Source organism: Tenrec ecaudatus, chromosome 2 (genome assembly GCF_050624435.1).
Source record: "Tenrec ecaudatus isolate mTenEca1 chromosome 2, mTenEca1.hap1, whole genome shotgun sequence".
Classification (NCBI taxonomy): Eukaryota; Metazoa; Chordata; class Mammalia; order Afrosoricida; family Tenrecidae; genus Tenrec; species Tenrec ecaudatus.
In genome coordinates this window covers 228134571-228146956 of record NC_134531.1, presented here as the reverse complement: position 1 = coordinate 228146956, position 12386 = coordinate 228134571, and the positions used below count along the sequence as shown (strand labels likewise).

The window sequence follows — 12386 nt, the reverse complement described above, 5'->3', positions numbered from 1 at the left end:
CTACAAGGAAGGCCAGTGAGTACAATCATTTAAATCAAGATGCCAATGGTGGGGAAATGGAAATGACATTTGTTAACCTGTAACGTCCTTAACAGTGGAACTCAGAAGACACCAGGCACTAATTTATTTGTTCTCAGCCTGGAGGTTTCGAACCAGTGACCCTCACCAAACAAACACCCGACACGGTCAACACATTTAAGTGACCGCACAGTTAAAACCCACAGGGAGACTCCCGGCGGCCGACGCACGGACACTTCCGGCGCGGAGCGCTCCCAGGCGCCCGGGGAGCCGCCGCCGCCGTGGGGCGAAGTTCCTTCCCATCATGCCACGTTCCGGAAATTGCTGCAGCCTCGGGTCGCTCTGGCTTCCGCCTCGGTCGCTTCTTCCTCGTCACCGGAGGAAGACAGAGATGCCTGCCTAGCGCCAGAGCGCAGTGGAGGCCACCGCGATGGGCGCTGTCGCCGTGGGTAAGTCCTGGCCACGCCGGCTCGCAGTCGCCTCTGCCGTGACTGCGAGCCCGCGGAGGAGCCCGAATGTTCGCTTCCGACCTCGGTCGCTCTCCAACGTCTTGGCTGCCGCCTTCTGCTTCCCTGCCTCCCGCCCGGCCCTGCGTTCGAATAGGTTGTCGATCCTGTCACTTCCAGCATGTGGCCAATTAGTCACCGGGGCTGGCAGTCAGTCCTCTTGACCTCATGCACCCGAGGTGCTCCCGTGGGTGCAGAGCAGTTGGAAGGGAAAGGGAGGTGTGGCGCGTGTCACACGACTGGGAACACCCAAAGGTTTGTGGGTGTCACGCGACTGGGGACACCCGAAGGTTTGTGGGTGACACGCCACTGGGGACACCCAAAGGTTTGGACGTGATACTGCAGCCGTGCTCTCGTGGTTTTTAATAGGAAAATCTAGGGTCTATCCCCAACCCAACGCTGCTGCCTGGGGAGGACCGAGCTATCTAAACAAGCCATGGGTGAGCCCTCGGGACCCCCTCCCGCGCTTGTATTTTTTTTAATGGGTCCGAGCAGCAGGAGACAATTGAGAGGGCTCGAAGCGGGAGGGAAAGGGATGGATAGGAGAACCGGCAAGGCTAGCTTTAATTCTGAAGACACGCCTGGAAATTAAAATTCATTTGTTTTTTTTTTTTTTGACAGGGTGGGAATTTATTCAGCCATTCTCCTACTGATGGGTATTCCTTATTTATTTGTTTTTATTTAATTTATTTTTTAATCATTTTATTGGGGGCTCGTACAATTCTTATCACAATCCATACATCCATCCATTGTGTCAAGCACATTTGTACATTTGCTGCCATCATCATTCTCACAACATTTGCCTTCTACTTGAGCCCTTAATATCGGCTGCTCATTTTCCCCTCCCTCCCTGCTCCCCCCAAACTATGTTTTTTGAGAGCATTCACAATACTCTCTTCTCAGACTAATTAGACATGCCCTGTCAACATTTTGCTGACGCTCTTTCTACATCACTGAAGTGACACCTTACCCCCCTTCACCCCCTGTTACAATTCTGTCGCGTTCTTCGTTGGAGTCTTGCCTCCTACCATCCTCAAGCCAGATTTCCTAATGCCGATCCGTCACTCTGCATTCTTTTCCTTTCACCCTCTTAGTTTGCTTCATCCTTATGTACCCATCTTTGCACCTTATAACCACCTTTTATTGCACCATGACCATTCTCTTATTCTACTTCGATTTAGATAGTATTTCTAGAGGGTCTGTAACTGCCATAGAGTTGATTCTGACAGAGCAGAACTGTCTCTTTGGGTTTCTGAGACAGGAGCAGACAGCCTCATCTTTCCCCAGCGGAGCAACTGTGAGTTCAAAGAGCTGACCTGTGGTTAGCACTTCAGTTTGCATGCATCCTGGGCTCCCTTTGAAGCCCCATAGCATCATATAATTAAAATGTTCATATAAAGAGCCCTGTGGGGTAGTGGGTCAAATCCCCAGGCTGCATGCTACAAGGTTGGCAGCCCAGCCACTCTTCAGGAGAAAGATGATGCTGTCTGTGCTTTTAAAGATTGACGGCCTCAAACACCACAGGAGCACTTCTACTCCGCTCTGGAGTTGCTGTGAGTCAGAATTGACTGAAGCCAGGGGGTCTCATATTGAAATGGAACATGTTTTGTTACCTCTATGAGTGTTTATACCACACTCAAAAACTTTTTTTTTAGACACACAAAAATGGAAACCAAAAACATAATGGTGCTTTTTGAGCAGTCATGAGATTCAGGATTCCCAGAATGTTGGGGCTAAATGTTGGGAGTTTGCACTGGGAAACTGTTAAGTGATTACAGTCACGAGAGTGAGGTGATGAAAACGATGCTGACAGGTGAACTGGGTCCTGCAGCGTAGACTCGAGGGAGTTAGATTAGAGGCAAGAAATTGCATAGTATTTTAGTATTTTGGGGGTGTGGGATAAAAACCTGTCATTTCTCTTAGACAAGTTATAGGAAATGCCATGTTTATGGTGAGGACTAGTATATGAAATTTATCTTAATATATACCCATATGCTTTGTGTGTTCCTTTGTTACTGTTTTCATTTGTTTTATAGACATTGTTTTGTGTCCTTGAGAAGGTTTTACTGTCATTTACTTTATGTGGTACTTATTTTTTATAGAAATCTTTTTACCTTTTAAAAAAAATCATTTTATCGGGGGCTAGCACAACTCTTATCACAATCCATATATCCATCCATTGTGTCAAGCACATTTGTACATTTGTTGCCATCATTTTCAAAACAATTTTCTTTCTACTTGACCCCTTGGTGTCAGCTTCTCATTTGCTCCCTTCCCTTCCCCACCCTCCCTCCCTCCTTTATGAACCCTTGATAATTTATAAATTTTTTTCTCATGTCTTATACTGACCGATGTCTCCCTTTGCCTACTTTTCTGTTGTCTGTCCCCTTGGGAGGGGGACAAATCTTTTTGTATTATCCTACTTTTAATTACACTAATCTATCAAGAGCTGAAAAAATACATCGAACTCTAAACCAGAGTAGTGGTGACAGCTGCATTGCATGATTACTTGGGCAGTGTTTCAAAGCATGTGTTCCGGGCTACACTTCTTTTCTTAGAAGGAATCAGAATTCTAATAAGCGCACAAGGTAATTGAGCTGTGAGGGAGTTAATAATTTTGAATGATTTTGACACCATTTAAAAAATAAAACTGATAAATACAACTTTTCAAACTTGTCACTATTATATAAAGCTAGGTAGATTTCTTGTGTGTCCTTTTAGCACTGGCTACATCTTCTAATTTTGAATTGTTGATTAAAGAGGTGAATATTTGAAGTTCATCTTAAAGAGTTTGTCATAACCAAATTGGTTTTAGCAATGATATACTAGAAAGAGTGAGAATATCGTTATAATTTATTCTATGCTAATAGCCATAGGAAATCCTGGTGTGGAAAATGACTTCTATTTGACTTTGAAATTGTTTAGTTAATTTTCTAACACTTCAGGACAATTAAACTTTTTTCTTTGGAAAATTATTAATTTCATCTGCATAGACTGCAAAGTTAAGAAAAGTAGATTTAAAGGAAAAGGAAGAATTAATTTGGGTTAGTTTAGAGTTAGATTGCTAATAGTGTAACGTGATGTGACTTTTCAAGATCTGTGTAAGCAGACCGATGCTCTCACTCACTTTGTTTATTAAACATCTCAACCTCATTATCAATTTCCCAGGCTGTGAAAAAAACAATTCTACCTACTGCACGGTCTTTTTATTGAAAATTAAATTATGTACTTGTATCAGTGGTCTTTGTAATTTATGTAAAGTGTGCTACAAATAAAAGACTAGCTTATATGTGGCTTAATTGTATTACTATCTTTTAAAGAAATATAAGACACTTCATTTTGGTCAAGCTAACTTTATCTTGTTTTCTAGATTAATACTTTGTGTCGTTACGTCATCTATAAAGTACCAACATGGGGAAAAAACGAACAAAGGGAAAAACTCTTCCAATTGATGATTCTTCTGAATCTTTAGGTATATTTCACTAGTTAAATTTTAATATTTATACAAGAAAAAAGAAAGGTGTGCATCAATACGATATAATCTGCATTTTAACTTAATAGATATACTTAAGTGACATTTAATATTCTGCTATAATGTTTTTATTGGCATAGTATTTTGTTGATTTAAAGGGTCATTATACATCCTTCATAGTTTATGTAGCTATTATAAATTTAGATAGTCTTTAACTGTTTAGCCATATGAATGGAACAACAAAAAAGTCTATGTGGCTGAATTTATGATCACTTATTTCCTTAGTACAAATTGGAGAAATATAATTTCTAGATGACAGTATAAATATTTTCAAAGCTTTCTTGATATTATTGCCAAATTACTCTCTAGGGCTGTTTTACTAATGCAAACGGCTAGCTGCCACCTATCTGCCAGTGGAACCTTGCATGTTGCTATTATGATAACCAGGTCCCAGCAGAGTTTCAGGATGAAGACAGGGGAGGAAGGAAGGCCTGGTATCCTCCTTCTGAAAAATAACTGGTGAAGACCTGTGACTCACAATGGTCCAGTCAATTTTGTGCAGAGCCACTCTGGGTCAGGGTGGCTTGACAGATGCTAACAAAAAGCAACAGCAAATAAATGTCACTTCCTTACCCTTCACCAGTACCTAGTTAACAACTCATTTTTAGTTTGTATTTTGGCTAGTACTGAAGTTCAATAGTTTTCACATGATCTTATTTGCATTTATATTTCTTTTGTTGAATTGCAAGGTTATTAGAAGATAGTTAATTGTGCCTCTAGACTACTTTCTAATCTTCCAGGACCTTTGCTAAAACGCTTTTATAGTAGCAACCTGTGGGTCGCGACCCCTTCGGGGGGTCAAACGACACGTTTACAGGGGTCACCTAAGCCCATTGGAAAATACATATTTCCGATGGTCTTAGGAACCAAGACACTGCTCCTCTATTCCTCTACAGGTGGGCTCGCCCACATGCAGATCTGCCTACTTGAGTACCTGGTGTGAAGACTGTTACCCATTGTACATGATACTTTAAGACAAAATTTCATTTATTTATAATTAGAAATAAATATTTCATAATATATAATTACATATTGTTTTGTGATTGATAATTATGATTTAATTGTTAATTTTTAACAATGAAAATACATCCTGCATATCAGATACTTACATTATGATTCCTAACTAACAAAATCACAGTTATGAAATAGCAATGAAAATAATTTTATGGTTGGGGATCACCACAACATGAGGAACTGTATTAAAGGGTCGCAGCATTAGGAAGGTTGAGAACCACGCTTTAGAATAATATACAAAATCATTCATTTAATCTGGCCCCAACAAGGTTTGCAGCCTCAGGCTCAGATGCTCATTTTTCACAACATTGTGTGATTTTGTCACATCTAATTACCGGTCCTTTTGGGGAGACAACAATATGCTCCTATTCCTCCCATGCTCTTGTTCATGGGATATTGACATTTCAGAGTGTCCTTCACCCCCTGAGGTCATGATTTGTGAGCCTTGGGAGCAGAAAGACCTGAGTCCAAATTCTGCCACAGCCAATGAGTTGTTAATGTTGGGTGTAATCCTAGTTTTCTGTCTTCTCCTTGAAGATAATAGTATCTTTCCTATGGCGTGGTTGTGACGATTACATGACACGATGTATGCCATCATAGGCGCAGTGCCAGGCTCTCAGTAAGTTTGTAACAGTAGCCATTTTTAGGATTGTCATGAAGCCTTTGACAGCATTGGCTTTCCCTGTGCTGCTGTAGCATGTTTGAAGTTTTGCACGTGTATTTGTGTGTCTGTGCTGTCAGACTGTAAGCTGTGATTTGGTCACTTGCAGCCTCCATGGCATCTGGCACAGTGCCATCGAATCATCTCAACAAAAATAAAATGTCGGTTGAACGATTTATTTATTTTTTGAACTATTTTTTGAGTTAATTTATTTTTGAAATTTGAAAGGTAAGTTCTGAGATTAATTGAAGAAAACCAATTTTGATCTCGTGCATTTCTCTGTTCCTTGTTCGACTAGAACCTGTGTGCAGACACCTTAGAAAAGGATTGGAACAAGGTAATTTGAAGAAGGCTTTGGTGAGCGTGGAGTGGAATATCTGTCAAGATTGTAAGACAGACAATAAAGTAAAAGATAAGTCTGACGAGGAGACAGAAGAGAACTCTTCAGTTTGGCTGTGTCTTAAATGTGGTCATCAGGTATATTTAGATTTTGATAACTGATGGGACTTGAGAAACACTTAACTTATTTGGGGTTCCTGGGTGGTGCAAATGGATGTGCTTGAGCACAGTGAGGGAAAGCCTACGGAGAGGCTCTAGTCGCTAACACGGGTTGAAATGGGCTCAATGGCCGCTGTTTTTAGCATGCTTTATTATAGGCGTTACTTAAAAGTACGGTATGGATGATGTATGATTAGGATGCCAGCTGGCATAGGTCATGTTGTCTGGGGGAACGATTTTGAAATGAAAACTAGTTATCATTGGTTTACTGTGGGACATTCTCAGGTACCACACCAGGTAAAGAGTAAGGGAGGCCAGCTTAGGCAGAGGGAGAAGATGAACGAAGAAGCAATTGTTATAGGGCCTCAGTCAATCCCATAGGGAACTGTAGCCCTTCAAAGATGCCCCGAATTAAGGGAAGGGGCCAGGCCTTTGTACCTACTCTTTGACTAGCCATTGCAATGGGCTGCCCTATTGGGTGCAGACAGCTTCTGAGGATTGACTGGACTCTGAGCTGTCAGTAGGCATCATTCCTGTCAGCTAGGGGAATGACTACTTCAATGGGGGATCTGGCAACACATTACCAGTCTCCATATATTACCCAGCATCGGGTCTTTGATCACCCTCAGTGGGTGAGAGTTAATATGTTAGGAAGCTAGGCTGCTAGGTAGGGCTTTCAGATGGGGCAAACAGCCTCCCCCTCCCCCCATTTAAAGCATATTTTTAGTTTTAGTGTGAACAGGATGAGTTACTGTAGTGTAGTCCAAGGAGGTTGATGGCCTCGTTCAGATAAGTACAGTATATTTTAGTGGTGACCTAACCAGCTGGTACATCTTTTAGGTGGAAAGCGTCCCTTTATTTGTTTGGTTAAGGCTTATTTACCATCTCTCATGGTCTAGGTCTTTTGGTTTTATAAAAGGTTAATAAACCATACTTTGTACCTTCAGTGCATACAGTTCAGGGGAGAAAAGAGGTACACTGATTTCTTTAATACAAGGAGGAAAATAAGGAATGACAACAGGATTTAAAAAAAATCATTGTATTGGGGGCTCATACAACACTTCTCACAATCCATCCATACATCAATTTTTTTAAAACAATTTATTAGGGGCTCATACAGCTCTTATCACAGTTCATACATATGCATACATCAATTGTATAAAGCACATCTGTACAGTCTTTGCCCTAATCATTATCTTTTTTTTCTCTTTTTTTACATTTTATTAGGGACTCATACAACTCTTATCACCATCCATACATATACATACATCAATTGTATAAAGCACATCCATACATTCCCTGCCCCAATCATTCTCAGAGCATTTGCGCTCCACTTAAGCCCTTTGCATCAGATCCTCTTTTTTTTCCCCTCCCTCCCCACTTCCCCCTCCTCAATGTGCCCTTGGTAATTTATACATCGTTATTTTGTCATATCTTGCCCTATCCGGAGTCTCCCTCCCCCCCTTCTCTGCCATCCCTCTCCCAGGGAGGAGGTCACGTGTGGGTCCTTGTAATCAGTTCCCCCTTTCCCACCCACTCACCTCCACTCTCCCAGCATCGCCCCTCACACCCTTGGTCCTGAAGGTATTCATCCACCCTGGATTCCCTGCGCCTCCAGCCCTCATATGTAGCAGTGTACAACCTCTGCCCTATCCAGCCCTGCAAGGTAGAATTCAGATCATGGTAGTTGAGGGGAGGAAGCATCCAGGATCTGGGGGAAAGCTGTGTTCTTCATCGGTACTACCTCGCACCCTGACTGACCCATCTCCTCTCCTAAACCCCTCTATGAGGGGATCTCCAGTGGCCAACACTTGGGCCTTGGGTCTCCACTCTGCACTTCCCCCTTCATTCAATATATACACACACATATATACACACCCCCATATATATACATATACACATATCTTTTTTTTTTTTTGCATGATGCCTTATACCTGGTCCCTTTGGCACCTCGTGATCGCACTGGCTGGTGTGCTTCTTCCATGTGGGCTTTTTTGCTTCTGAGCTAGATGGCCGCTTGTTCAACTTCAAGCCTTTAAGACCCCAGACACTGCCTCTTTTGATAGCTGGGCATCATCAGCTTTCTTCACCACATTCGCTTATGCACCCATTTGTCTTCAGCGATCCTATCATGGAGGTGTGCAGTCAATGATATGATTTTTTGTTCTTTGATGCCTGGTAACTGATCCCTTCGGGACCACTCGATCACACAGGCTGGTGTGTTCTTCCATGTGGACTTTGTTGCTTCTGAGCTAGATGGCCGCTTGTTTATCTTCAAGCCTTTAAGACCCCAGTCACTATCTCTTTTGATAGCCGGGCACCATCAACTTTCTTCACCACATTTACTTGTTCACCCACTTTGGCTCCAGCCGTTGTGTTGGGAGAGTGAGCATCATAGAGTTCCAATTTAATAAAAGAAAGTATTCATGCATTGAGGGAGTGTTTGAGTAGAGGCCCAAGGTCCTTCCGCCACCTTAATACTTAACCTATAAATATAGACACATAGATCAATTTCCCCATCCTCCTATATATATTTGCATGTACATGTCTTTGTCTAGACCTCCATAAATGCCCTTTGACTCCTAGCTATTTCCTCCATCTCCTTTGACTTTCCTCCTGCCCTACTACCATGCTTCGTGGCCACCTGGGCTAGAGGATACCTCTTCTCTCAGCAACCTTACCCCTGATCATTCCCCACCAGACCTGCCACTCCCCCCTTTCTACCATTGGGGTCCCATGTTGTTCCCTTGTCCCTGTGTTTGTTAACACCACTTCTAACCCCCCCTACCCCCCCACCCCAAGTCCCCCTGGAACTGTCGGTCCCGTTGTTTTTCCTCCAGATAGTTCATCCAGCCTGTCCTATTCAGACAGACCTGTGGAGACACTACCATGCACAAAAACAAGACAGAGGAAAACAAAGCAACTGTATACAACCAGACAAAACAACAACAACAAACCACTGACAAAGAACAAAACAAAACACTTCCCAAGAGAAAAGTTTGTAGTTAGTTCAGGGATCGTTTGCTGGCCCTTAGGAGCGTTTTCCAGTCCAGTCTATTGGGGCACCACGCCCTGGCCCCAAAGTCCACTTTCAGCATTCCCTGGGGACCTTGCCACTCCATTCCCTTGCTGTTCCGCTGCACTCTCCCAGTGCTTTGCCTCGGTGTGGTGGGGTCAGGTCAGGTGCAATTCCCACACTGTGTCTCCGGTGCTGTCCCCTGTATCGCTCTTAGCCACTGAGGGGCATCATTTCTCATAGTGTGGCCAGCCATGTTGTTCTCTCTGTGAACTGGCTGCTCTACTCAGGAACATCATCATCACGGCCTGGTGGGCCAGGCTGTGTTCCACTCTCTCCTCCTTCCCCTTCATCTTCTCCCGTGTGCTCTGATCAGATATGTCCATCTCCCGGAGCTGCAGAATCAATGTCATCCTTTGAAACAAATTTTTTTGGGGGGAGGGGCAGGAATCCACTTAATTTTTGGTGCTGGGGCCAGTCTCCCAGACCTCTCCTCTGGTTCCCTACTCCACGCCGGGATATTGCATTCACACCTTGTGGCACTGGGTTGAAGTCTGGTCCCACTTTCCCTGTGGAGATATAAACAATACCCTCCCCTTGGGTGGTTTAGTGCCCCATGCCCCCACTCCCCTTTTCTTCCTTATATTCATCCTTTTGTTTTCCTTTCTCCTCCTTCTCCACCATTGTCTACCATGTGCATCCCTGGTTTTGGTCTGGTCTCTGCCATACTACACAGTCTTCACACCACAAATGTTTGTATACAGTATCTTTTCCCCCTATGCCACTTTTGCTTTTTTAAAAAAAATTTTAATTCTTACCTCAGCGGGCTCGTGTTGTACTCGTCCTTTTGTGCCTGACTTACCTCGCTTAGCATGATTTCCTCCAGTTCTTCCCATGCCGCTATGTGCCTCATACGTTCATCACTGCTTTTTAATGATGCGTAGTACTCCATTGTATGTATATACCACAGTTTTTTAATCCAATCGTCAGTTGATGGAAATTTGGATTGCTTCCAACTCCTTGCAATTGTGAACTGTGCCGCAATGAACATTGGAGCACAGATGTCTGGTCTTGGTTTGTTCCTTGCCTCTTCTGGGTATATGCCCAGTAGGGGGATTGATGGGTCATATAGTAACTCTATTTCCATCTGTTTTAGGTATTGCCAGAGTGATTTCCATAGTGGCTGTATGTACTTACAGTCACACCAGCAGTGGATGAGAGTTCCTGTCTCCCCACAGCCCCTCCAACACTTGTTGCTTTCTGATTTTTTGAATTGGGCTACCTTTGAGGGTGTCAGGTGGTAACTCATTGTTGTTTTAATTTGCATTTCTCTTATGGCTAAAGATTGGGAACATTTTCTCATATGTTTGTTGGCCATTCGGATTTCTGCCCCTGTGAAATTTCTGTTCAAGTCCTTTGCCCACTTTTCAAGTGGGCTATTGGTTTTTTGCTTTTTGGAATCTAGCAGACTATTGTAAATTTTAGTAATAAGGCTTTTGTCTCATGTGTCATTGCTAAAGATGTTTTCCCAGTCTGTGGAATCTCTTATTACTCTCTTGGTGAATTCTTTAGATGTACACAAGTGTTTTATCTTCAGTATATGCCATATGTCAATTTGTGCCTCCTCTGTGTTTGTGTCTTTCCCTATTTCTGATAGCCCGTGTATTCCCTGCGCCAAAGTTCTCAAGTTGGTCCCAATTCCCTCATTGTTGGCCCTAATAGTTTGGGGTTTAACTTCAAGGTCTGTGATCCACCTTGAATTTATTCTTGTGCATGGAGTGAGATAAGGGTCTTGCTTCATTTTTCTGCATGTTGATATCCATTTCTTCCAGCACCACTTGTTAAAGAGGGCATCTGCTTCCCATTTGATATTTTTGGGGCCCTTGTCAAAGATCAGCTGTGTGTATGCTGATGCTTTTATTTCTGGGTTTTCAATTCCTTTCCATTGTTCTGAGTATCTGTCATTGTACCAATACCATGCAGTTTTGAGAACTGTGGCTGCATAGTATGTGCCAAAGTCAGGTAAAGCAAGCCACGGTATCCTTCTTGAGGAGTTCTCTGCTAATTCTGGGCTTCTTCCCTCTCCATATGAAGTTGGTAATCAGTTTTTCCATTTCTTTGAAGAAAGATGATGGTAATTGTATCGGGATGGCCTTAAACTTATATAGTGCCTTTGGCAGAACTGACATCTTAACTATATTAAGTCTCCCAATCCAAGAGCATGGAATATTCTTCCATTTGTTGAGGTCGCTCTTGGTTTCTTGTAATAGTGTTCTATAGTTTTCCCTATATAGATCTTTTGTTTTTTCAGTCAGGTGTATCCCTAGATATTTCAATTTGTGTTTGGCTATTGTGAAGGGTACCACCTTTTTGATCTCTTCTTCTGTGGTCTTATCTGATGTGCCATACATCAATTTTATAAAGTACACTTGTACATTCGTTACCCTCATTCACAAAGCATTTGCTCTCCATGTAAGCCCTTGGCATTAGCTCCTCATTTCCCCCCTCCCCGCTCCTCCCTCCCTCATAAACCCTTGATAATTTATAAATTATTATTTTGTCATATCTTACACTATCCGACATCTCTTTACCCACTTTTCTGTTGTCCACCCCCCAGGGAGGAGGTTATATGCAGATCCTTGTGATCGCTTCCCCCTTTCTACCCCAACCTCCCTCCACCCACTAGGTATCACTACTATCACCACTGGTCCTGAAGAGATCATCCACCCTGGATTCCCTGTGTTTCCACTTCCTATCTGTACCAGTGTACATCCTCTGGTCTAGCCAGATTTGTAAGGTAGAATTGGGATCATGATGGGGGGGTGAGGGGGGAATAATTTAGGAACCAGAGGAAAGTTGTATGTTTCATTGTTTCTACATCGCACCCTCACTGGCTCGTCTCCTCCCAGAACAACAGGACTTTACACCATGTTTTGTAAGAGGTTTTTTATAGGAAGTGTATAATATTTTCTTCTGGAAGGATTGGACGTTTGGGAGGATTTATTTCTTGATCAGAATCCTGACAAATAGGTGGGATTTGGCCGTGTGGCAGCAGCAGCAGCAGCAGCAGCAGCAGCAGCAGCAGCAGCAGCAGCGGATGATCCTAGGACAGACAGGACAGGAGTGTGGTTGCAAAAGTGC

The 12386-nt window shown here is 43.0% G+C and overlaps 1 protein-coding gene across 2 annotated transcripts in view; it reads left to right on the top strand.

The window, feature by feature from the left end:
- Positions 1-309: 309 nt before the first annotated feature.
- The window catches only part of USP16 (ubiquitin specific peptidase 16), a 42480-nt gene continuing 30403 nt past the window's right edge, over positions 310-12386 (top strand). The window contains exons 1-3 of one of the 2 annotated variants that reach the window (XM_075542383.1): positions 310-467; positions 3895-3996; positions 6030-6208. In XM_075542383.1, coding sequence (XP_075398498.1) covers positions 3936-3996; positions 6030-6208 — 240 coding nt within the window. In that variant the 5' untranslated portion in view covers positions 310-467; positions 3895-3935. Of the gene's footprint in view, positions 468-3894; positions 3997-6029; positions 6209-12386 lie in introns of those variants that run through there. The other variant, XM_075542384.1, reaches the window with a different exon arrangement.